This window comes from Molossus molossus, unplaced genomic scaffold, assembly GCF_014108415.1.
Source record: "Molossus molossus isolate mMolMol1 unplaced genomic scaffold, mMolMol1.p scaffold_m16_p_18, whole genome shotgun sequence".
In the NCBI taxonomy this organism is placed as follows: domain Eukaryota; kingdom Metazoa; phylum Chordata; class Mammalia; order Chiroptera; family Molossidae; genus Molossus; species Molossus molossus.
The window spans coordinates 3,808,928-3,834,869 of record NW_023425353.1 but is presented as its reverse complement, the minus strand read 5'-3'; the positions used below and the strand labels follow the sequence as shown (position 1 = coordinate 3,834,869).

Sequence of the window (25,942 nt, the reverse complement as noted above, 5' to 3'; positions counted from 1 at the left end):
ATCGTGAGCTCTGCCCCATAAACTGCTCTGTGAAATATGGACTTTAACGCTGGGCTGTGTCTATCTGTCTCGGTGGCTCCCAGCCGAGAGCAGTTGCCCCCCAGGATGCTTGGAAGGTCTGGAGACACCTTTGGTGCTCACAGCTGGTGTTGGGCGAAGGTGTTCCTGGCATCTGCTCGCCGTCCGACAGTACACAGGGCAGCCCCCGCAAAGCAGGATCTGGCCGGGTTGGGGACCTTGAAGTTTCATGGTTGTTTCATGATGAGTTTACTCCATTGCATATTGTTAGGTATTGTTTCCAACTTTTTGTTATTAGAGATTAATGGTTGGCATACTTTCTATAAAGGGCCAGATAATAAAGACAGTGTTTTAGGCTTTGGGGGACATAGGTCTGTTGCACTCTGCTCCAACACTGTTATAGCTGGAACGCGGTCACAGACACAGCCACATGTAAATGCATAGCCATGGCTGTGTCCCCACAAAGCTTTTTACCAAACCAGGCAGAGGGCTCAGGGTAGTAATTTGAACATACCTGTCACAGAGAATGTTCTGATGGACCCCTTTGTACTTAAATCTGCACCGCTTGCTATAGCTGCTGATTTCCTTAGACACGTTCTTGAACGTATAATTGCTGATGGGCATGTTGTACCTTTTCAAAGTGTACGTCAACTTATTTTATTTTCTCACCCAAATTGTATGAGTTCATGTGTTGAATGGGGCTCTCTCTGAGCTCATGTACGCCACCACCGTTCCGTCAGACCTGGAATGACCTGCACGTGTGGCGTGCGGAGCGCGAACAGGGGCCGACTCGGGTGTCTGGGGAGTCAGGCGGTGAGGAGCGAGGCGGAGGAGTCGCGGGGTCAGAGGGGGGCTGGCAAGTACGTAGCGGTGGCCCTTCAGGAGGGGAGCTGCCCACAGCTGTGTCCCTGGAGACCACCACCATGCACTCAGTGTTGCTAGATCCGATTATCCAGAGAAACCAAAATCCAAACTTTGATTAGAAAACTCTGTTTTTAATTAAATACTGGGTAGGCCAATAAGCCATACCTATAGACTGTTCCAAGAGCCACCTGCTTGGGGACCTGTGCTTCGACTGCGACTTACCCAGGCATCTGCAGCTTAGAGACGGAGGCATGTCTGGAGGCTCCTGGCCACGTGTCTTAGGTGCTTGGGCCGTGGCCGCAGGGCTGAGAGCTGTGGGTGCTGCACGCCCGAGGGGGGGCCAGGCCGTGCGGCACCGCCTGGTCTGGACACCTAGTTCCTCCAGAGCTCTCGGAATTGGTCAGGAAGAGCGAGGGACGTGCCCCTGCCCAGTTGCTCGGGACATTTGCAGAGGCTGTCAGAGCCCCGGCCTCCCTCCCTCACGAGGCCACACCATCAGCCCCTTGTCTCAGCTGCTGTCTCCCTCATCCCATGCCTCAGCCGTACTGGCTCTGTTCACGCCCTGGCTCCAGTGTTCGCTGGGTGTCTACCACCTGGCAGGCCACGGACAGAGCAGAGCAGGGTCCGAGGATCAGGAGCACCGGCAGGGTGTGGGTTGGGATTTTGAATAAGTTTAGGGTGGTTGTGGGAGGAAAGATTGGAGAGGTCATGACCCAGGATGGAGTGCGCAGGGGTCTACAAACTTTGGCCAGTTTGTTAACACAGATTTCTGGCCCCCACACCCAGAGGCTCTGAGCAGCTCGGTCGGGGCCCGAGAATGTGCATTCCTGATGAGCGCCGTGGGTGGCAGCCACTCGCAGGCTGCTGCAGGCGCTCTGTGCTCCCTCTGAGATGAGCAGGGACCGTCACGGCGGGTGCTCCTGCAGGGGTGCCCTGAGCTGACGTGTCCCACGGGATCACTGCTGTCAGCGACTGCAGACAGACCCCAGGCGGGCGAGCAGCCAGGAGACTCCCAGTATCCCCGTGAGAAGGATGACGGCCTGGCCAGAGGGCAGCCCTGACATGGTGAAGGCTAGGTGACCTCTGGACATATTCCGAAGAGGTTGCCAGGACTCTTGATGGATTGGACATTGAGCGTGAGGAAAAGAAACGAGTCAAAGAAGACCGAGGATTTTGGAATGAGCCAACCAGGTTGAACCATGTGAAGATCACTTTTTGACCTCCAAAAAAAGGTGTTTTCATAGTTTCGACCTAACAAAAAGGTGGGGGTACCATCCTTGAAGATGGACAAGATGTGGGTGGAGCTGATTGCGAGGGACAGTGGCAAAGCAAGGTTGCGATGTCTGCAGCCCTCCAGCGAGCCTGGAGCAGCAGGAAAGCTGCCCCCTGGGCTGGGCGTGTGCCTCCCTGAGGCTGGCGGGCGGCTGTGTGCAGGTGCAGAACTGCCCGAGCTTGTGCACTCTGACCTTCAGAGCAGGCGCTGGGGACCAGCAGAGGACAGAGCAGAGATGATGAAGATGGGGAAGGAAAGCCGGGCAGGGGCACGTCCCAGCCACGTAAGCAGTGTGGAGTAAGAGCCTCCCTGCTGCCCCCTGAGTGTGCGAGGCATCTGCACCCCTGGGACTTCTGCACATGCCGGCTGCTCTTCCCACAGACCTGCCTGGTCAACTCCCCATGTCAGGTCTGGGCTGAGGTGCCACCTCGGTGAGGCCGTCCCTGACAGCCTGTGGAAGATTAGGGTAGTGGCCTGGCATCCGGTGGGTTCTTAAACAATATTTGTTGGACGAATGGTAAACATATAACTCTCTTCATGAGACCAGAACTGCAGGTGAGAATGTGCTGAAACCTTGCACTCGAGGTGAGGTGTGGTCCATGGAGCACCCCCCAGGTGTTTATTAGAAATGCATGACCTTGGTCTCACCCTAGATCTATGGAATCAGCTGCATTTAACAGATCCCAGGTGATTTATATACACATTAAGGTCTTTGCCCAATCCTGTATTTAGTTCTTTGTGTACACAGCAAGAGAGCACTAGATATACCCCCAGATGTCAACGACTAAAAAGAAAGGTTCAACCTATCAAGATCAGATGTCTTCTATAGTTGATTCTGTAATCAATCAGTTGTCACCATACAATTAAAAAAACTATGTGAAAAAGCTTTCAAAAATACTTTATATGGTTATTCAAGTGATTTCTACTTGCATTTAAGTTAAGAGTGAATGTAAATTGCACAGCATCTGGTACATGGTAGACAATTTTGAATGAGTGGATTGTAAATCTGTTTTCTGTAGTTTAAGAAGCTTGCTATTTATAGGACACACCCATGCATAATGCCTGGTGTGGTCCGCAGAGGGCAGGACCTATAAATACATGGATTTCTCCCAAAGTGAGTGATGGATTAAGTTTATTAGGTCTTATTGCTTCTCTCCTGGGAATTTGATTCTGAAAGTGGCATTTTTATTCTGGGATAATAAATATTCTGGAGGCAGATGGCTTCCACATTAAATCACTCATATTTCTATTTGACCAAGGTAAAAATTTGGTGTTCTTTTTATACTCAGACCTTTGGCTTATTTTAGTCTGAGAGAGGAAAAAAAATGATATATATAGGAGTTGTTTTCTTATGATAATACCTTTTTTCCCCCGAGGCTACTAAATATTGTTTCTCTTAAACCAAAGCATTCCCACCTGGAGGTTTATAATAAGCACGTGGTTTATAGGTCATTAGCTAAGGATAAAAGACTTGTTAGGACTTTTTGGTAGGACTGGTTTAGTTTATTCTTTTACAACATCAATAATTTAGAAAAATATATTTGCTATGTTATGCTTTCCTTTGTACAGATTTATAACTCAGTTCTCTGAATTCCGAGGCTGAATGATCCTGCAAAGCAGCATGACAGGGAGCAGTCGGTAGGGAGACAGGCCAGTGAAAACGGGACACACATTCTTATATGTGCACGTGAGCGCACACAGGGTATGTGACTGACCTCCGGATTTACACGGGGTTGTCGCCCCTTCACTCAGTGCCCTAGGTCCAAACTGAGGGGCAGTGCAGGCTGTTGGCCTCGTTTGCTACTGGGGACAGAGTGGTGGGCAGCTGGGTTTGATTTCTAACCCAGTTTCTGTTTCTTTATAGTTTAACAGGATAATTAAGCATACCCTGGGTTCTTACCTGGCTGCTTGTCCAGTGTAGACTTATCTGGAAAAACAGCTACACGAAATTATATAGACATGCACTATTTCTTTTTTAAAAAATGACCTCATTCTCTTTCTCAAACCTTGCCGAAACGTCGATGTATCAGGAAAGCTGCCCCCTAGTTAGGAACCCCCTGCAGAGCCGGGCTCTGCACTTTCTGTAAAATCCCTGCGAGGACACACGTTGGGGTCAGGGCCAGGAGGCCTGGGAGCGAGCAGCCTGGGACCGGGCACGGACTCGGTGCTCACGGACAGTCACTGGACCTCACAGGCTGTTCACGGACCGCGAAGTGTCATGCTCCTTTTGGTCTTTTCTAACCGTTTAAAAATGTCAACTCTGTTCTCACTTTACAGGCCTTAAAAATGAGGAGGGCGCCAGGTCGGGCTGGTGGAAGAGCCCTGTGCGAGGGGAAAGGACTGGGCTTATCAACCTTAGTCACTTCTTTCTTTTTATTCTTTATTTTTACTTTTGTATCTGATTTGGTTCTTCTCTCTTAGGTCAGGATTCATGTCCTTATTGTCCTTGCTGTTGTTGACAATACCTTTGTAGCCCAGCCGGTGTGGCTCAGTGGTTGAGCCCATGCACCAAGGGGTCGCTGGTTCGATTCCCAGTCAGGGCACGTGCCCAGGTTGTGGGCCAAATACCCGGTGGGGGGCATGCAGGAGGCGGCCAGTCGATGTTCTCTCTCATCAGTGTTTCTCTCTCTCTCTCCCTCTCTCTTCTTCTCTCTCTAAAACCAATACAAAAGATAAAACCTTTTTTAAAGAATACCTTTGTACATGTCTGAGTGCCTGAGACATGTTCTGGGCTTGAGTTTTTTTTTTTTTTTTTCATCTGTGGCAACATTATAATTGTGGCACCTACCAGATGTGACCCTGGACAATTCTTTGCCAAGTCATTTGAGGAAGCCAGCTAGCATTCTCCGTTTGGCCATGTTTGCAGGACGGCGCTGAAGTGGGCGACCTGTGTAACTGTTACGAGATGACAATGTGGAGCATGGGGTGGGGAGCAGCACGGGTGGGATCACAGTTTCTTTACTTTTCCTTAAACTACTGAGCAGAAGAGCACACTCTCTATCTAAACATAAAATAAGAAATTGGAACACTTTGTTGACTTGTTTAAGAAATAAAATCAATTATAAACTAAAAGGATATGGAATTTTCACTCAATTTCACTTATCATATTCTGGTTTGTAGCTAGTACAGGGACTAGAGAACCGTGGACTCAGCTGGGGATTAGTTCCCTCCCGCGGATCACCTGGTCAGTGTCTGTGGACACCGTCTCACCCGGGGTGCGCCAGGACGCCTTCAGACGGAAGTGGCCTCCACTGTCACCGGGGGGGGGGGGCAAAACTAGAGTGTGACAGTCAGAAGATGACCCACTCCAGTCCTCCTGCTGTCAACTCCACGTCTGAAGGAAGGAAGGCAAAGGGGCCAGGAGGTAGCTGTAGCCTAAATCATCGCTGGAGACAGACATGACCAAACTGAAGCTATCCGATTTCCGGCACATCCGGAGCAGGCGCGTTCTTTGGAAAAGGAATAATGCTGAGAAAAACAGAAGGTGGCAAGAAATGAAAGAGACCAAATGCAAGACAGATGGACTCCCTAGAAGCAGCCATGCGCATGGGTCTGCAGGAGCTGAGCAGGCTGCGGAGGGCAGGACACCCAGGGCAGCTCTCAGAGTCCCCAGGGGCCATTGCTGCGCCAAGGACACGCAGCACAACAAGGAACAGGAAGCAAAGTTTCAAAGCCTTTGGGTTTTTCCCGCTTTAACCAGATAGTGATCATTCCTTATGTGAAATAAACATTTTATTGGAAAAAAATGATATTTTGATAGAGTATAAAGTTTTTTAGCTTTATTTTATCAAGTGCTGAGCTACCTAACTTTTGCTATCCTAATTCCTTAACTTAGGTAGTTGGTTGGAAGGTCAAAAAAATGCAGAAAGTATTAAGAATTTGTGCAGATGTTTAATGCCACATATATTTTATTTGTTTGCTCATTTGCTGGCTACTTAAAATGAATGAAGGGAAGTCACTAATTACAAGGCTATGGTTTAGGGTCAAAGACAGAAAGTAATATTTATATGGCTTTTAAAATAGAGAGCTGTAGAGCCTCGCTGTGATGCTTTGGGGGCTCTGGTGCGTGTCTTCCCGCAGCATCTGTGGGGAGGGCGAGTGACAGCCTCTGTGTCCCGCTCGCCTCTCTGGGTGAATGGCAGGGCTCAGTGGTGCGGTGAGGATGCAGAGTGCTAATTGACCAGGTCAGTGTTCTCCAAGTGGGATCAGAGAGCCCTGGGGTGCTCAAGACGCTGGCCGTGGCCCTGCCAGGTGTAAGCTATTTTCATAATAGTACCAAGAAGTTCATTTCTTTCTTCTACCCATCTCACGAGCATGCAGAAGAGTTTTATAAATGCTGCTTGATGTGTTAAAATGGCATTGTTCTGATGCCCAGTGAAATATGTGCTAGTATGTAACCTTGTGTTTTAAAATTTTCTCAGTTTTAATTCCTAGTATGTAAAGTACTGGTAGGTGTAGCCACAGACACGACAAGTGGGAGGAGTTGGAAAGGCTGTGACAGGACGTGTGGGGGCGCTGCTCCCGCTGCACCGTCCTCTCCCACAGGCGCGACGGCACCTCAGGCCACCAACACCTGGTGGCAGGACCTGTTGTCACCCCCACTGAGCACGAGGAATGTTAATGTGGAAGACCATGTAAGCAGCAACTTGCAGAGTCGGACTTGGAACCCAGTTTTCGAATTCCTGCTGAGCTGCCCGCTGGCCGGGAGGCACCTGCCCCTCAGGGAGCCGAAGTGCCTGCCGTGGACACTGCCTGCCGTGGACACTGCCTGCCGTGGACACTGCGTTCTCAGACCGCCCCGGGCCCCACACTGAAGACTGTGCTGACGGGAGGGCTGAGACCACGTGCCACAGGCCTGTGGGCTGAGTTTGGTTGTCTTACACGATGTGAAAAATCAAACAGTTGGGTGTCATTTTTTTAACCTGGGAGATTTCACTCAAAGCCAGATTGCCCGCTGAACTGAAGCAGGGGCCGATGTTCCCACACGCCACCGCCAGCTGCCGCTGTGTCCCCTCCTTCAGGTGCCGTGGCGTCCTCCAGTTTGCCACACACTCACCGCTCCCTAGGACTGCCCCATAGCTCGTGAACCTCACCCGTGTTCCCGTTTCAGGTGTTTGCATCCGAAACAGCTGGATGGTCTCGCCTCTGCGTAGTGTGGTAGCCAGTCTGTTCGCAACGCCGCTGGGACTAGGACACTGACGGCCCGCACTGGTGACCCCACCTGGGTGTTGTGAAGACCTCATGGCAAAGCTAGAGACCCAGTGGCATCTTCCCTCACCAAAGCATAAAATTCTGATCCACCACAGAATAAGGATCTGCTGGTGAATTAGCATTTATTTTTAAATGTGTAGCCTTTTCTTTTTCAAGTGTAAGAGTGAAATAAGCACTTTGCACTCATTGCCCTCATTTTGTGTTTATTTTAGTAATGTCTACTGTCCTCATTACTATCGTGTCTGGGCCCTTTATGAAGCTTAGCATGTCTCTGTGAACCTCTGCGTGTGAGGTCAGCCACTGGAAACAGTTTGAGGCTGCAGCCGAAAGGACTTCATTATCCTGACCATTTGGACAGAACTACTGAATTGCAAATTTTTATGCTTAAAATAGCTCCCAATATACCAGCGAATATTAACCATTATCATAATTTTAGATGTATATTTGTTAGCATTTTGTCTCGCTTCAGACTATAAGTTTCATAAAGTTGACAACCATATCTGTTCGTCCACAATGTGTATCTATGCCTTGCACAGTGTGGAGCATATCATAACAGTAAATAATGGCATGAATACAGGAATAAACATGTATGCATCAGCTGTGTCTGTGATAACTCGTCTTTAGCCCCAAGAATTATATTAAAAAATTTTTAGTAAAAATGTTAATGCTTTCTAATTGGAGGGTTAAATTGGGGAGACATTTGTTCCACTTGAACACACATCCACATAAAGATATGTTCAGGTGTGCACGTGCACATGTTTCTGTTACTCGGGAGAGCGCGCCCTCCTCCTGACTGCGGTCAGTAGGAAGGGTACACATCTATCCAGCCCAGGGTCGGTGCACACTGAGACCAGGAGGCAAGAGGATGAGGCTGATGGACCTGCGGGTTCAGCACAGACCCCTCCACGCTGGGAGGACCTCTTCCCGCAGCCACAGTAGCGGTCATTTGGCCAGTGGGAAGTCTCATGTGCAATGGCAGCTTTCAGGCACTGTGTTCTCCAAGGGGCATGTCTCTCCCAACCTATTGCTGAGAGAGAAATGCATTGTCTATTAATCCTACTGGAACTAAAGATGAATAGTGAATCAGCCTTGATCTGACAGTGAGTTTGACTTTGATAGCTCATCACTTTAAAAGGTCCTTTTACATTTATGAAAAAAAGCATGACGTCAGCCCAGGGGGGGACATTTATATCAATATTTAAGACCAAACTTGTAGGCCTTCCAAAAAAAAAAACCCTTGTGTGAATGGTTTTTTACACGCATAGCTAATTAGCTTAGGTTATTATAAGCAGGGTTTGCTGAGACAAAGTTTCCGGTGCTGTCTCGGGATACCTTGTGTATGGTGCCTTCTCTGTGCCAGTCAGTCTCCGAATCGGACTTACAGAAGGCAGAGGGAGTGAGTAGTCTACCGTTTCTCCTTGGATTGCCACCTGAAACGTTGTTATGCTGGAAATGCTAGAATATAATCACTATCAGGTGAGCTTCATTCTTATTCCTCTTCAGTCTCTGAAATATAATGCAATAAGTTAACTAATTCACCTTTTCATGTTATTGTCAAAGACACACTGTTTTCAGTAAGTATAGTTATTAAATAATTGTAGTTTGATGCTGTTATTGTTTGATACCATAAGAAGTAATTCAGTTTTATTTTTAAACACAGTAAATATTGGTAGGATTTTCCCCGGCTGCATGGCTGTGCTATCTCCATCGGCTCTTTGCTTAGCTCTTAAGATCAGTGTTTATCAAGGAAAAGTGACTTTCAGTTGAGTATCATTGACTTTAAAAAAGTATTTCTCATTCTGTATTAATGTTTATACGAAATAAGAAAGGAGGAAAACATATCCTGGTAGCTTAATATCCATGTGTTTACATACATTTGAGTGTTAATGCTTTGAAAGAAGATGCTCACTGTGTAATTGCTTTGTAGGTTGAGTTCAGGATCTAAATTAAAATGTTGAATAATCATGTCCAAATGAAAGTGGGAGGAATTAATCCACAACTACTTGATTTAATCATCAGAATGTTTCTGTTTATTTTTGTAACCATTTTAGAGTTGTTTCTTATAGAGTTGTTTGTTTGTTTGTTTGTTTAATAAGAAGCTGTTCTGTTTGCCAAGGAAGGAGAAATAAATTGAGTTATGTTCCTTCTTCTAGATTTTTGTTTTGATCTTAATAAGCCCTTTCAGGCGTGTTGGGGAAATCTCTGCCCTACAGGTAGTTGCACATTTTTAGTGATTAGACATGAGAAGGAGGGCCCAGGTTTTAAAGAGATATACTGCTCATTAGCAGAGAAATAAAACAGGGCAAAGTATGAGCCCAAATCCTAAGAGTTAGACTTTGAACTTCAGAAATATCAAAATGCATGAGCACAGTGCCTGGTACACAGCAGGGGCTAATCTTTTATTCTGTCGGTGGACTGGCACGTCTCATGTCTGTGCCTGAAACAAGAGCTGTCCGCACTCACAATAACAGTGCTGTCTTCTCTTCCCTCCGTGGCTATGTCCAGGTGCAGACCCACCTCGAAAACCCCACCAAGTACCACATACAGCAAGCCCAAAGGCAGCAGGTAAAGCAGTACCTTTCTACCACTTTAGCAAATAAACATGCCAACCAAGTCCTGAGCTTGCCATGTCCAAACCAGCCTGGCGATCATGTCATGCCACCAGTGCCGGGGAGCAGCGCACCCAACAGCCCCATGGCTATGCTTACACTTAACTCCAACTGTGAAAAAGAGGTAATTCATGTCTCCTCCCCTCTCCTACTTTCTTACACTGAATGGCTGTCTGTTGGATATTATTCCTGCACTTGACTATGGACTGTAGTCTGTCCACCTGACTACATTCACCGACCTTTGCCCCAGATCATCCAGCACATCTGTGCCCCTGGCCCCTTCTCAGAGTCACTGGGTTACTGGGGGATGCACAGGGCGGAGACGGGCCGCTCTGAGTGCAAGGTGGAGGCCGCTCTCCCGGCCGTTGCCGCCGCGCCAGCCCCGTGTGCTCCTCCGCCGGTGCCTTTCCATGGACAGGGCAGGAGATACAGAGGGGAGGGCAGTGGAGAGGGAGAAGCAGAAATAGAACAGGTGTGGGGCAGGCGGTGCGGAAGTTCCGCTTGCTGTGAGTTTTTATTTCTCTCTGAGTGGAAAAAAAAGGACAGAATGTGTGTGGACGGATTTGAATAATATAGCTCAGGAGAATCTAACAGAAAGGCAAACGTTTAATTGCTAGATAAATTCAGTTTTATCATAAAAGTGCTGCTGCCCCTGAAACCTGCTTTGGTAAAGTCTGACTGGAGACCAGACTCAAACCAGCGCAGCCTGATGCGGCATCAGCATTGGATGCCTGAGTGTAGCCGAGAGGGCGCGGGATGCAGTGCCTGCTACTCCAGAGCACGCGATGAGCCTCGTTCGAATGGACGTGCACTGTGCTCTGGAATGTGTGTACTATTTCAGAGGTGACTTTCCTGAAGTTGGCTTGATTTTAATTTCTAAAGGGACCAAGGCTTTTCCCCTATGCCCAAACCATCTTATTTTCTCTGTCCCTGTTTGTCATCTGTCAGGCTGACTTAATGGAAGTTCTGTTTTCATTATTTCATTTCTTGGTCAGATTCTACTTTGTTTGAAAGTTTAGTTCATCTGTTGCTGCACAGTCAGCCTTGTCTGAACATGTCATTTAAGAGTCATTTACAAATCCAAGTCATGGGCTGATTTTGCTTGTGTTTTTGCAGGGATTTTATAAGTTTGAAGAACAAAACAGGGCGGAGAGTGACTGCCCAACGATGAACACGCACACCCGAGCGTCCTGCATGCAGGTACTGAAGGGCTCGGTGCCCGGGTGGAGTACTCAGGAACAGCAATCTGAATCTGTGGGAGACTTAAAAGCCCCCTACACTTGATTTATTTTTATTTTATTTATTTATTCATTTATTTTTGTCTTTTGCCTTCTATTTCAGTTTGAACTCATACTACTCCCACTCACTCCATTATACTCTGTTGTGTTTCACAACTCTGGGCATTCACACGTGCTCTTATATTTTGCCAAGACTTCTCTTCTGTCTTGGCTGTGGCGAACTCCTACTCATTCCTCAAGATGCACCCCACACATTTCCAAGTTTACGGATGCTTCCTGACCCTAGATGTGACCACTCTACCTTGTATGCGGTCACTTTGCCTAATTTTTACTTCTGTTGAGCTGCTCCCCAAACCTGTTCCGGGGATGCAGCTCTGCAGGGTGCTGACGGGCATCACTGCCAGTGGACAGGGCGCAGGAAGTGCACTGCGGTCCGAAGAGAGAGGAATTGTGTATTAAATAAAGTTAAACAGTTGTTTGTTTTTTCCCCAGAATAGTGAGAGCTTTTCAATCCTCTTGTCTGTAATGTCAGTGTTCCCAGGTGTATTTCTCCCTGGAACCATTTGCACACAATACTGGAGACCTCCTGGGACCCAAGCAGTCTACTCTTTGTAGTTTGTGCAAACCGTCCAGTTATCCTTCTCATTATGATTAGAAGGTCCTTGGAGCCTCTGGGCTTCGGGAGGTCAGGGTCCGTGTGCTCTGCATCATGTGCTACTCTTCAGTTAGGAAGAGTGAATTTCCCTTTAATCCCTTTATTGATTTAGGCTTAAAGATGGACTATAAACAGAGTCGTTCTCTTCATAGTGTCTCATGATTAAATACTTACTAAGGAAATCTTAGTAAACTTAGACTGCATTTTCCCTAAATTGCTTTAAGTAGTAAATACTGTTTACCATACATAAATTTTAATAAACAAAATAAAAATGCTGTAATTCCCTTCGATGCCATCGTCAGTGTGTGTTATGAAGTGTGAGGGCAGCGATGCTGAGAGGCTATTGCTAGCCGAGCCACGGTACGTGAGCTGTATCTGTTACTTTGGGATGGGATCTCATGGAACATACGTTCTGAAACTAGCAATTTAATACATTTCATGGGTATTTTCCCAAGTAATTAGAGGTTAAAATGTGTGTGTAGATGTATAAAAGAATGAAGAAGCAGCCACAAAAATCTGTTTTGTTTTGGTTTTTTTTGCATTTTTATATTTTCCATTATCAATTTGCATTACATTTTTATAAAAGAAAAAATCATTTAAAAAATTTTATCACCTTAGCTCGACCGGTGTGGCTCAGTGGATTGAGCATCCTCCCATGGACTGAGAGATCCTGGTTTGATTCCCGGGCAGGACACATGCCTGGATGCAGGCTCGATCCCCAGTGAGGGGCATGCAGGAGGCAGCCAATGGATGTAGCTCTTTCACATCAATCTTTCTCTCTCTCTTTCCCTTCCTCTCTCTCTAAAAAATCAATAAAAACATATTTAAAAAAATTTTTTTATCACACTAGGCCCTCTAATTTTTATACTGAAAATAAAATAAAAAATTTACAAAGTGAGGTTGTTCGGAAGTTCATTGGTCTATTTGCCTGTTTATCAGCATAATCAGAAAATTATATCTTAAAAAAAAAAACTGGGATACCTAGAGACGGAACTTAATGAACGGTATGCTGGCAGTTACTCAGAACGGACTTCCAATTACTCTTCACAAGGGCCACTTAATAACATGTATTTTTTTAATGTTTACCATATTCCTGGCGCTGTGAGCACTTTATATGGTTTATTCTGAAATCTCACAAAAATCCAATAAGGCAGTGAGCATTATAACCCTACTTGACAGACTGTCCACTGCAGCTTTAACGACTGTGGCGTTGCCTGCGTCCAGGAAGTGGGAGAGCGAAGTTCCACCAAGTCCCCTGACATCGGAGCTGTCCTCTTTAATTGGAAGTGGCAAAAAAAAAAAAAGGCTCAAGGAGCCCTGGCCGGTTTGGCGCAGCGGTTGGAGTGTCGGCCTGCGGGCCGGAGAGACCCGGGTTCGGTTCCCGCTAAGGGCGCGTACCTCGGTTGCAGTTTGTCCCCGGCCCTGGTTGGTCGTGCGGGTGGCAGCCACTCGATGTGTCCCTTCACGTCGATGTTTCTCTCTCTCTCTCTTTTCCTCTCTCTCCCTCCTGCTCTATCTGAACAAAAAATGGAAAAATGTCCTCGGGTGAGGAAAAAAAAAAAAAAAAAGGCTCAAGGAGCATGCCTCTGAGGGCTGAGATTTCCTTGTGTGCTTATGAAGCACTCTTAAGATTCAAGCATGTGGCACACACACACCCCAACTAGCTCAAATATATAACATGTTTACAAAGAAATGTTTTCACGGACTTTGCAACTGCTGCAATGCGCATGTAATCACTTGTTTACTATCATAACTGATGTTTGGGTACTTCCAGAATAAAATTGATGTAGTGGGAATGTCAGCTCCATGACTGTGATGATAACTTCGTCCTGGTGTAGTCCTCGGGGAGCACCACGCACCCTGGCAGCTGCACAAGGAGAAACTTACTTTATGAGTCACTGCAAGATCAGTGCTGGGCGAGCCAGTGGCTGAGGGCCACAGTGCCCCTCACGCACCTGTGGGAGCAAAGGGCTGAATTGCCATCTGTGTCTCCCTGCTCCAGGGAGGGTCTGGGGTGTAGTCTGTAGAGAAAAGGGAAATGGCAGCTGTTATTCAAGGCGAGACCTCCTGGTCCATCTCCCTGCTGAGGGCAGGCAGTTTACATAGCAGTTAAGAGCATCGGTTCAGCTCGTGATGCTCGGGAGAGGTGCTTCTCATCTATCCACCTGGAAAACAGGTATAATAGCAGCAGCTACCCTGTTGGGGTTGTTGGCACCTGCTAATCACTCAGAAAGTGCAGGTGCAGAAACCATCCTTGCTGATGACCTCAGTTAATGTTCACATTTTGGGAGGAGGAGGACAGTTGCTTCTTAGAATCTAACTCAAGATCATTGTTGCTTTGGGTGAGGAAAGACCCTGGGTCTCTTTTGGGGTTGCTTTGCATAGCTTTTGCTTATCTTTCTCTTCCATTGACCTTTTTCCTGCAGATGGATGATGTTATCGATGACATCATTAGCCTAGAATCAAGTTATAATGAAGAAATCCTGAGCTTGATGGATCCTGCCTTACAAATGGCAAATACGGTATTGATGACTTTTTTTTTTAAAGAAAATCTTGAGCAATTTTTAATGTTCTCTTTCTCTCTGAACTTGTAGTTTATCTTGGCAAGTGATTCATTGAGAAATTTATCAATAATAATACAGAGAATTATTTTAGGATCACAAATGAGTGACTTGGGCATCAGAAATTAAGAATTTCTCATGCGTTCACAAAGCTCCGCATACCCTGGAGTCCAAATCCACTTTGAGTGGGACGTCAGGCCTCCCGGGCTCCTTGACATCCTTCCCAGCTCAGCGCGCTGCCGGGGAGCCGTCTGGGCCTCCTGTGCAGGAGGGGTGCTCTAGTTCGCCTGAACAAAAGGATGCTGTCTTTACGGCAGCATCTTTCTACTCACAGGTGGTAGGGGACAGCTGGGTTACTCATCAACAGCAAAATATATTCCGATTTTAGTGAGTGAAACAGTGGAACTATTAGCTCTTGTACATTACTTCTGTCTGTGGTGTGGAGCCTTGCCGTACTGTTTATTGTATTTCTCTCCATGCATTTGTGTCTTATGTTACTGTGTGCCAGTCTTTCTGCAGATTTTATTTCGTCCTCGCAGTAACTCTGAGTTCTGTTAGTCAAGTTGGGTGGTATCGCTGCTGTTTCGGGGTTAGAAAAGGGCGCTGCTCCTGTGCGGGACTGCGTGGCGAGGCGGGTCAGGGTGCGCCCCTCTGCAGGCCTGCGCGTGCTAGCCGGTCCTGTCTGTCCTATGCCAGCAATGCCACGGGCCTGGCACATTCCTTCCTGACTAGTAGATAAAAGACTAACCTAGTGAGTATAAAGTTTCAGATTTGCAAGATGAAAACATTCTGGAGATCTGTTTCACAACAGTGTGAATATACTTAACACTACTGAACTGTGCACTTAAAAATGGTTAAGATAATATGTTTTGTTATTTTTTTACCCCAATAAAAAACTAAACTAGTCTTTAGTTTTAAAGACTAAATTTCTATAATAAATTTTCTCAGCCAGGGAACATGATAACCCTTCATGGGTTACACTCAAATTGTTAATAAGCTGAATTTTTATAGTTAGCATTTTCTTTTCTTTTCCATCAAGTTCTCTTACCTAAAGTTTGGTGGAGTGAGGACACCCCTTGAAACCTCAAGCCTCTTCTAGGGTGTTTAGTTTTTGTCAACTTCCTGCCCATTTAAATGCACACTCTGCCGTCCTGACACGTGTCTCCACACCAGCGCCCACATCCTCGTTGGCCCTGGGCTGCCTTCCGGGGACCTCTCCCTTCCCCCAGCACGTGGCCGTCAGGACCCGGGTGGACGTGAGCTGACACGGGATTTGTAAGCACACGACGACACGGTGTGTTTGGGCTGTTCTCAGTGCCAGCAGCTTTCATTAGCCCCGGCCTAGACGTCCCAAAGACGGTGAGCGTGGCCGCTTTGCCCAGGGATCGGTGGATGCCTGGCCCATTCAGGAGACTGTAGAACTGAAGTAACTTAGAAATCATTGCTTTTTTCTCTAAGGGTCAGGACCTGTGGAGTCATCTGAGCTAACCTGGTACTTGTTGCATTGACCTTCTCTTGCATCTTCTGTACCTCCACCTGGAAGTCAGGCATCCAGCTTCTTGGAGGCCTCTGCCAAGGATATGCACTAACTCACAAGAGAAGCAGTAGAGAACAATGTTAGGAGTCAGAGAGTTCAAATCCTACGACTGCCATGTATGGAGTGACCTTGCATGTTACTTAGCTTCCTAAAGTCCTGTACTTCCCATCTGCAAAGTGGGACTGGCCATTGTCCCTGCCTCACGTGGTCCTCCCATAGCATATGGATGGCATTGAGCATGGGCCTAGTTGTACTCAACAGTATCTAATTATTAAGTATAATTTATTACGATATAAAATAATTGTGATAGTGTTTTATTCGGGCGTTTTACTGAGCACTTGTGAAGTGTCCAGATGTTAGAGGAACATTGTGTTTACAAGATGCTCCCGGCAGTGAGTGTCTCTGGAACTCCGCTGTGGGCCGCATTTTCCTCATGGAGCACCTTTCCCCATGACAGCCCCTCTGAAGACAGTTGTCATGACCCCATTTGCTTCTGTCCTTTAGACTAAATCCATATGTCTCCTTACCTGTCGACAGTAGACTAGCATTGTATTTCCTCGGTGTCTGATTGCTCCCAAAGTAAAGTTAAGGTTGATTTACCAAATGCCGAATAGTCAGCCAACAGCACTGTGAGGCGCTGGGGGTGCAGAGAGCGAGGAATGTCCCCTCTGAGAGCGGCTCCCCATGGACAGGCGCCCACGTCACGCCTCGTAGGGAGAAGCTAAGCCAGGAGCAGGGAGCTCACCTCAGTGGAGCTCCCAGATGGAAGAGATCCCAGGGCAGAGCTGAAGTCGCTCCCAGCCAGGACAGGAACACTGACCTGTAGCCACTCTCAGAAGTCACTGACTGTCTGGTGCTCAGGGCTCCTCTGTTTCCCACCCTGGAAAAGGCCAAGGTGGCCTGGGGGGCCTTCCCACAACAAAGCCACATCAGCATTTTGCTAGCAGGGCCAAGACAGCCCCCAGAGAGGATGGGAACACAGTCTGAGCCACATGTCTGAGCTCCTCACGCTCCTGAGCGCGTTGTTGCTCCTGCCCCGCCTCTGGTCGGAAGATAGGGACAGGAGCAGCGTGTAAATGACGAGGGAATTATAAATGTTCATCTACAAAAAAGCATTTAGAACAGCTCTTAGTCTTGATAAATTTGGGTTTTGGTTGTCAAAATCAAATAACAAAGCTACTACAACTTACTAACATTTAAATTTTTTTCCACAGTGAAGTTCAAACAATGTTTTTCATGTTAGGCATTTTTCCCTTTTATTTGATTCTTTGAAATCCTTGTTTCAAGTTATCTTTTAAAAAAAGTGGAAGGGACACTTAGAGAGGAAACTGTCCTGAGGGAACTGGAGTCTAGAAATAACTCTTCTGAGAGCACAAGGGCCTCTTGTAGCAGCAGAAACAAAGAACAAAAGTGCGCTTTGCCTGCTTTAACAGTGCCCAGTTGGCACTCAGAGAGGGGCCATGTAGAGGGAAAATTATTTTACAGTGATCATTTACTTGGAAAAGTAATCACTTTTGGTGAATCAGAATATTGAACAATTCGATTCAGACCAAGTTTGGGCCACACCTCATGTGAGTCCACCTTCTCTGTGTTTATCCCGGGGAGGCCAGAGTCGCCCTCTGTCCCCGGGGCAGCTTGTCTGCCAGAGCGAGGTCTCGTCCGTCAGGTAAGCGTGCGGGCTAAAAACCCAGCAAGGACACAGCCTCCGTGTTAACAAGGGATGACTCTCCTTCCCTGGCTCCAAAGGTGTTATTGTGACCTAATTTTGATGTTAACTATGTTTATGGGGAAATTTTTCTAACCCAGAAGGGGAACCACAGTATTCTTTCTTAAATATGGATGGCTAGGAGACTCATTTTTAGTTAAAAAGCCATACTATTTTAATCAACCTTCCTTTTAGTAGCTTCAACAAATTACAGCCATTAATACAGAGAACACATGCCACCGCTCAGGGCCGGTGTGTTGGCCTTGGCACTGCCAACATTTGAGACGGCGTTCTGTGCCGTGGGCCGTCCTGTGCACTGCACAGTGTTTAGCGCACCCCTGGCCTCCACCCACTAGGTGTCACTAGCCACCCCCCCAGTTGTGACAGCCAACAATGTCTTTAGACATTGTCACATGTCCTCTGCAGGAAACAGTCACTAATTTAGGGTACTGAGTGAGCATCTCAGCTCTGCAGACCCCGATTCCTGTGTTTATATTTGCACTGCAGTCTGGCAAAATTGGTGTGATGGTCGATGGATTGTTGGTAGTTAACAGGGCCGGTGATTTTGTGGATCTAAGTGGAAATTATCTCAGCGGTCCAAATGCAGACTGGGAATACAGTGCCTTCTAGAAAACTATACTATTACTAAACAGAACTTACCGGGCGCATCAGGAGGAGGCACTGTCTCACCTGCGTTGTCTCGTTTAATTCTTACCAAAGCCGTGAGCTGAGTGATAAGACTGCCTTTTCCAAAGGGGGACCTGCACCTCGGAGAGTTCAGTTCACAGGGGTCAGTGACAAAGGCGGTTTGGCCGGGTCTTTGACCCCAAGCCCAGGTTGTAAAGTCACCACGTTGTTAATTTGTGGATTTGACTGTCCACACTTGGCTAGTGAGCAGCTGAGTTTTGAATTGTTCTGGTCCAGTTGGAAATTAATTGACAACTGCAGTTTCTAATTACCATCCGCAGGTTGAGCCCCCCCCCCCCCCCCCCCGGCTGCTGTGCACACAGGCAGGAGCCCCTGCTGGAGCCCCATCAGACAGACGGGGCCGGGCTCTTCTCCTTGTAAAGCCATTGAGATAATGCACATAGAAGCTGTCCAGTTCTGGGCCTGCCCAGAGCAGCCCCCACAAAGTTCAGCCTTCCCCAGCAACATATTCTGGTGCCCTCTCTGCTGCCAACCCCCAGTCACTCACAAGAACTGGAAAAGCAGCCGAAGCAGGACCCTTTTAGAGAACAGAGGGTTAGAGTGCTCTTTGGATTGGACGTAATGCTGTGTGACCTCGGTGGGTTAGACAAGGCACCTGGCTATGGAGAGTTGCGGTCCTCTGCCCTCCGGGTGGGCATTGCCAGTTCATGCCCTCACAGTCCCCCAACCCGCTTCTTGCTGGGTCTCCCCGGCTGGCTCTCCTTCGTCCCCACCCACCTGTCTGTCCACTGTCTTTTCATCTCTTTCCCCCCTGCCTGTGCGTGGCTCTCTCTTCTGTTTCTGCCCCGCATCCCTAAGTCTATCTCTACCTTGTTCCCAGTTGCTGATTCTTTCTCTGCCTCTCTCTCTGTGATTCTGCACGTAAGTCTATGTACATGTATCATCTTCCTGAGGAAATGGTTAGAAAGTATGTTCTTGTCATGGAAAAGCTGATGAGTGTCTCTCCAAGGAGCTCCATCGGTGACAGGATTTTTAAAGCTAGCTGTACAAATCACCCGCCTGTCATCCTAACAAGTCGTCATCATAACACAATGGCATATTTTGCTTATAAGCTACATTCGGAAACATGATCTATATGACTTATATTTCTAGAGCTATGGGAATAATTTTCTAGCTTGTTACATTGAATTTTGAAGTCACATTCTTGGTTTATTAATATCCAGTAGTTCTCCCCAAATCTGAAACTTCAGAAAGCTGGGAGGAAAGTCTTTGTAATCTAGAGGGTTCTGAGATGTCCTAGCAGCTCTCAGTTCTCCAACTCTTCACTGTGTGGAGATGTTTGCACACCTTCCACTCTGCTATGTTAAGCTGGACAGGAGGAAAACAGCACACACACAGCGAGGGCGATCCTAAGGTAACCTGTTTCAAATGAAACAACTTTGTGACATTACCGCTAATAATCAAAGTCACCTTTTTATCAGTTTCTTAGCTAGAGGACTTTGAAATGTGGTCCAGGGCATTTTAAATCATCACATTGCAATGTTTGTGTGCATTTGTGTAGTGGGGTACAGGCATTACATTTTATATACATTTTACACATTAATCTTGCTTTCAAAAAGGAGCAACAGCAGGCCAGTCTGCCGCACCCCACCCTGCCCGTCAGAGCTAGTGTGTTAGCCTGTCAGAAAGAATCGTATCTGTGCAGCCCCCACCCCCCAGCTCCGAGTTCAGTTCATCGCGTGTTGATTTAGAAGCCGTGAAAGGAGCCGACGGCTGCCCACTGGGGAAACACATTTGATTCTATCTTTATTCTGTGCGATATTTTTCCGTGTGTTAGTGGCTGTTTGAGAGAATGAGAGGTTGGATATGCAGTACATTCTTACACAATACGTCTTGGTCACTAAACTTCTTAATCACGATTAAAGGCTATATAAATTTACAATTCAGGTGTGTAGCCAAGGAAGGGCGGGCTAAGTGATGTGAAGTCTTCCCTAGTAATAATAGTTACAGGATTGAATTAGGTGAAATGGGAACTTTCTGTGGCAGAAGCAGTGCGGTCCCTTCACTGTAGCCCTGTGGTAATACTTAGACTTTATTTCAGGGAGTGAGAAAAAGAAATGTCTGGGACCTCTTGTATGTACAGAAATGGGCCCATCAAACTCCTACCATGAACTAGCTGCAGGAAAATGCATGTACAGCAAAAGGAAGTCACTGTTGGGGAAAAAAATCCCACTACTTTAAAATATTCAATTGAGAGCTAAAGAAAACCGCTTTTAAGCTATCTTGCAAAAGCTAAATTCTTTTTTTTTAGTGTACATTTTTATTCTTTTATTAAAGTCAGTGAGCTCCCTCTTGTGGCTCTGTGAAGGACTTCAGTTTCAAGGAAGAGCTTTTCTTAGCAGTAAGGAAACCTTTTCTTTTCCGATAAGAAACCACTTCTCATGGTTTTTCCTTATAAAAGAAGGAGAGAGGGTAGGAGAAGGAGGAAAGAAGAGAAGACAGGAGACTGGCTTGGAGGGGAAACCCGCGGGGTGAGGAAGGCGTGTGAGACAGGGCCCGTGCCGCAGCCGCAGCCAGCAGCCCGCCACGCGCCTGCGCGCCGGGGCCCCGTGGGCCTGCCCGGCGCCCGCTGCCTGCCTGCCCGCCGGGCCCTGGGCCACCTGGGCCACCTGGGCCTGAGGCCAGCGGGGCCATAGCCCTCAGGGCCTGAAAAGGCAGACAGCTCATGTTTTCTGATTTGAAAAATGGCGTTTCACTCAGCCCACCTTGGAATGCCTGGGATGCGGGTGGGCCCGAGTGGCGGAGGCCGTCAGAGCTCATTGCGGTTTTGTCCCTGCAGCTGCCGGTGTCCGGGAACCTGGTGGACCTGTACGGCACGCAAGGGCTGCCCCCGCCCGGCCTGGCCATCAGCAGCTCCTGCCCCGCCAGCCTCCCCAACATAAAGAGGGAGCTCACAGGTAAACCCCGACGCCCGTGCCGCCCCAGGGCTCCTCTGTTCATTTCCCATCAGTTACAGAACCGAAACAGGGGTCTCCGGGCTGTTTCCGACGCACAGGCACAGTTTTTAAAATCCATGCGGCGGGTGAAACATTGAGTGATATTTTAAGGAGGAGTCCAGGTGTCCAGCATTTCCTGAGATACTGGGAGTCAGGGTCGCCTTTTCTCCACGGCACGCCGCCCTGTGACAGCCACCGCTGTCCTGCCGCTGCCCCTCGACGGGGCGGACCACACTGCTGCAGAACGTGCGTGCCCAGCCTGGTGCTTCTGCCGCCCACGCCCTGGAGGCCTTCCCGAGTCCCGGCTGACTTTCCCAAGCCCGCAGTTGGGATGGGTTAAGAACATACTTCCTACATCTTCAGTGCCTCCTATTACTTTTGCTGCACCAAGTGCAAAAGATTTATTACACAGGCTGAAAAAGTAAATTATAAAAGGGAGCAATGGGCAGGGTTTGTTCTGGAGGCAAGTGCGAAATGACCTGTTTCGCCGTTTTGTTTGATGCTTTAGGGAAGGCGTTTGGCCATTACAACACGACTAAAGTATGTTGGGACTGACACTGAACCATGCTGAACTTCATGGTCCTGCCTCACCCCCTATCGCTCAGTCCTCGCACTGGTAGGCTTGGGCGGACAGACAGAATGTGGAATACGGAAAGGGTGCGAAGGTCCTGTCCTGCTCAAGGTGTCTTTTGAAAAGCACTTCAGGAAATTGTGACAGGAGGAAGACATTTTTAAAAAATCACGGACTTGGGTTAAACATGATACCTAATTAATTAATACATTAAAACCCATCAAAAGCTAATAAACCAGTAGGTACCCTACAGGAAGGAGAAGTACCATGACGTTTTAGGAAATGTTGCTACATGAGATCTGTATTAAACAATGATGAAATGTGGTCAGAGTGATGCGATTGAAATCCTCACTACTCGAACACAGGTGGAGTTCGAATTATGTGTGTCATTGTCCCTTCAGAAACGAGAGGAAACTGGAGGCGGGATGGGGAGTGGCCGAAATGGGTGAAGGGGGATCAGTGTATTTCACTTTCTGAAAAGCAGGTATAATGGCCAGTGTGCTTCCAGAGTCACTTGTGTCATGGGAAGTGACTCAGCCAGACAAGACAAGGGTAAATGCCAGGAAGAGAGCAAATGGACGGGAATGGTGCTGATTGATAGCTGGAGGGGCAGCAGGCTGATGTAGCCAAAGGGGAACAAGCTGAGTCAGCAGATCTGACGTAAGGGGGTGCGAAGGGACTGTCTTTATTAAGTCCAGTTTTCCCACCTGCATTAGGGTCCAGGCACAAAGAAGAAACCATACAGTAGTTTGAACAGTGAAGGTTTAAAATATTTATTAACCATATACAGGCAATGAGCTACTAAAAGAGGATGAATACTGAGGAGGACCCAAACTTGGGAGAGAGCGCTCCTCCCCAGGGCCGAGGGTGGGGAGGACATGGTTACAGCCCGCAGGATGGCACAGAAGTTCACTGGGGGCCTTGCCCAGCACTAGTCCACAGTTGGACAGTTGAGATTGACAGGCAGAGAACCAACCATAGGGTGAGGCTGGTAAGCTGAAAACAAAAATCAAAGGGAAACCAAAAAAAAATCAAGTTACTGTAGGGGCAGGTACATAAAAGCTGCCTGTCATGCTTCCATGTGAGAAACAAAAACAGAAAATGAGTTGGATTCACTTCCCGGAAAGAATTCAGCTTCTGAAGTGTTTGTATATAAATGTGTGTAAAGTACACATCTAACAGACATGTACATATGCATGCTCTGTACCAGCTGTGCATGTACCAGGTTTGTTTCCTTGTTCCTCATTCACCTCTCTTGTTCATGCCTGTTGTTTATAGTATGACTGGTCTTTCACCATTTTGTAAAAGCCAAGTTTTTGCATTTATTTGATAATATTGCTATTGAAAAATGCAAGCTTTGTAAAGCTGTAATGTAAAAGCCCTAGTATTATTTAGTCGTAAATTTTTTTAAAAAAAACTCATATTATTATGTATCACTGAGTCGATTAGCTTGCATTTGTTTAGAAAATAAGGTGTGTTTAGTGTACATCAGTGTGTGCCTTGAACAGTTCCACTTTCTAATTGCTTCATTCACGTGCACAGCGTGTATTTTCCCCACAGAGTCTGAAGCGAGAGCACTGGCTAAAGAAAGACAAAAAAAGGACAATCACAACTTGAGTAAGTTGGTTTTATGTTCATGATATTGAATATTGGAGTTAATGTTGGCCCGCCTATCAAAATCTTTCCAGAAATTTTAGAGGGAAGTTTATTTCTATGACATTAAGGTACATTTTATTTAAGAAAATTATTTTTTCAGAAAAACCAAGCTATATATTTCCCCATATTTTATCTCAGATTAAATTGATTTTTTTCCAGTATCCTGAAGCCTCTTTTCCTTGTTTATAATATTAGTTGTGTGTGTGTGTGTGTGTGAGAGAGAGAGAGAGAGAGAGAGAGAGAGAGAGAGAGAGAGAAAGATTTGATCCCCAACTACCCAATTATCAATGTTGCTCACTCTGGACCTTATTAACATACAGGGTTATAGGATCACCTTCTCCAGTGAGATTTGAAAGAAAAAAATGAAACGTTTGGGGGCAGTCATTCAGTGGGTGGGGTAACCTTCCACATTTCTGACCTTACCTGTGACTTAAAAAAAATCTTTTAACATTTAAAATTATTTTTATGTGTATAATTTGCTCTTGATCAAATATTTAAGCTGTTCTGATAAAAAACTGAAGGTTTTTGTTTCAAAACAAGTAAAAGAGGCTGCAGGGTGAAAAATGAGAAGGACTGGGCTTGGAGGCAAGAAATAGTCTGGGTGTGTCAGTTCATCATCTCATAGCCTCCTGTCCTCTCTTTTCTAAGTTGACTTTTAAGAATATAAGTTACGTATAAGGACTCTATTCTTACAGAGGTGGTAGAATAAGGCCAGAGTTCCCCTCTGATCGTTGGAATAATCTTTTCTTTTTCCATTTGCTGTGTCCATGTGTTTCAAAACCCGCACAGAATGAAAAGCATTGTTTTGTGTAGGGTTTAACACAGACAGTCGCACCTGGTCCGTGTCTGGTGCCGCTTGCTTTTCACTCAGCGGCTTGCCCTGAAGACCTTTTGCTGTGATCATCTAGACCCGTGTGCTTTTCACGCTGGCGCACACGTATCCCGCGGCGTGGCCCCTGCGCTGCGTTGCCGGGGCTCCCTGTATCAGTGCCGCAGTGAGCATGCGTGCGCCTCTGCGTGTGGCAGGGAACAGAGAGCCCGCCCCTGGCGACCCCGGCGACCCCGGCCACCGGGGCGCTGGCGGAGCCCAGCACTAGGTACCACGGCGGCAGGGGAGGAAGCCGGGCTCCTGTCGGGGATGGTGACCCAGGAGCCCAGCAGCAGAGCTGAACGCGCTCCGAGGCACTGCAGGGGGTTCGGAGCCCTGTGGGCCAACAGGGGGCGTGAGTGAGGGGAATCTTCCTTCGGACCTTCAGGAGGCTCTGAGGTCTTTTCTGGCGCCCCTCTGTCCCTCTCATGGGAAGTAGCCAGGGGTGGTTCCCCTTCGGGCTCAGGAGCTGAAAGGTAACTGAGGTCGGGATGTCTGTCCCGCCAGAGGTCCAGAGCAGTGAGCACTGGGCAGGTCCCCCTGTCTCTGCTGTTGGGGCCTGCGGATTGTTGGGGAAGGCTGGGCCTGAGGGGCAGAGAGCGGGAGAGGATTTCTAGAGCTAGGGCTTAAAGCTACATGTAATCAGACACGAGGGCCTCAGTGCGTGCCCACGGGGTTCGTTTCTCCAGGTCAGGAACTGAGAATGGAGTTGCTGGGTCCCAGAGGGCCCGTGTCTGCAGTGCTCATTGCCCCTGGCAGCGCCCAGTCCAATTAACGACTTTCCTCATCTCCGAACCAGGAGATCAAATCCGTATTTCTAAGGTCTCCTCTCACTCCCAAGTAACTTTACTCTTAGATATTTCTCCTTTTCAAATACCTTACAAATAAGATAGTTAGGCATCATCCAAAACTTGTCAAAAACAATATTCACCTTCACTGGGGCACCAAATCTCTCAAGCTCATGGTGGTCGGTGAAATGCAAGCATGGTCAGCTCAAATTCTGAGCACTACAGAATAGTCCTGAAGCCTCATCGAGGTTAGATTGCCCATTGACATAGCTCTTCCTCTTCTAGAAATTGTATCTTAAGAATTCTTGCCAAAATGTGCAACAGGACAAATCCATGTCTTTACTCTAACTATTTATTGAGCCCCCTTTATGCACAAGGCACTTTCTACAGACATGGACCAGACAGACAGGTGTCCCAGCAGGGCAGACAGCCTGGATGAGCAAACCAATTCCTTCAGGTGGAGTTCCAGCACAGGATAAGTATAATGACAGCAGTAACATGGACTTGCAAGCCCTGGCAGAAATATTGCTCACCCCATTGAAGAAGAGGGAGAACTTGGGAGCAGTCTAAATATTCACCAGTAGGGAATTGTCAAATAAATGATGGTGCCTCCTGTAAGGGATGCTCAGTGTCTCTTAAGAAGAATGGAGTTGGGCAGTTTTTTCTGACGCAGACAACATCTACAATGTATTACTGAGTAACAAAGGCAGAGTACTGTATATGATCGCAGAATATAAAACACAC

At 47.2% G+C, this 25,942-nt stretch overlaps 1 protein-coding gene across 4 annotated transcripts in view; it reads left to right on the top strand.

Moving 5' to 3' along the window:
• Positions 1-25,942, top strand: part of MITF (melanocyte inducing transcription factor) — a 241,209-nt gene that overhangs the window by 200,818 nt on the left and 14,449 nt on the right. Inside the window, exons 1-6 of one of the 4 annotated variants that reach the window (XM_036267113.1) lie at positions 8,681-8,842; positions 9,872-10,099; positions 11,092-11,175; positions 14,295-14,390; positions 21,159-21,276; positions 23,429-23,503. In XM_036267113.1, coding sequence (XP_036123006.1) covers positions 8,810-8,842; positions 9,872-10,099; positions 11,092-11,175; positions 14,295-14,390; positions 21,159-21,276; positions 23,429-23,503 — 634 coding nt within the window. In that variant the 5' untranslated portion in view covers positions 8,681-8,809. Of the gene's footprint in view, positions 1-8,680; positions 8,843-9,871; positions 10,100-11,091; positions 11,176-14,294; positions 14,391-21,158; positions 21,277-23,428; positions 23,504-25,942 lie in introns of those variants that run through there. The other 3 variants (XM_036267114.1, XM_036267111.1, XM_036267112.1) reach the window with 3 other exon arrangements.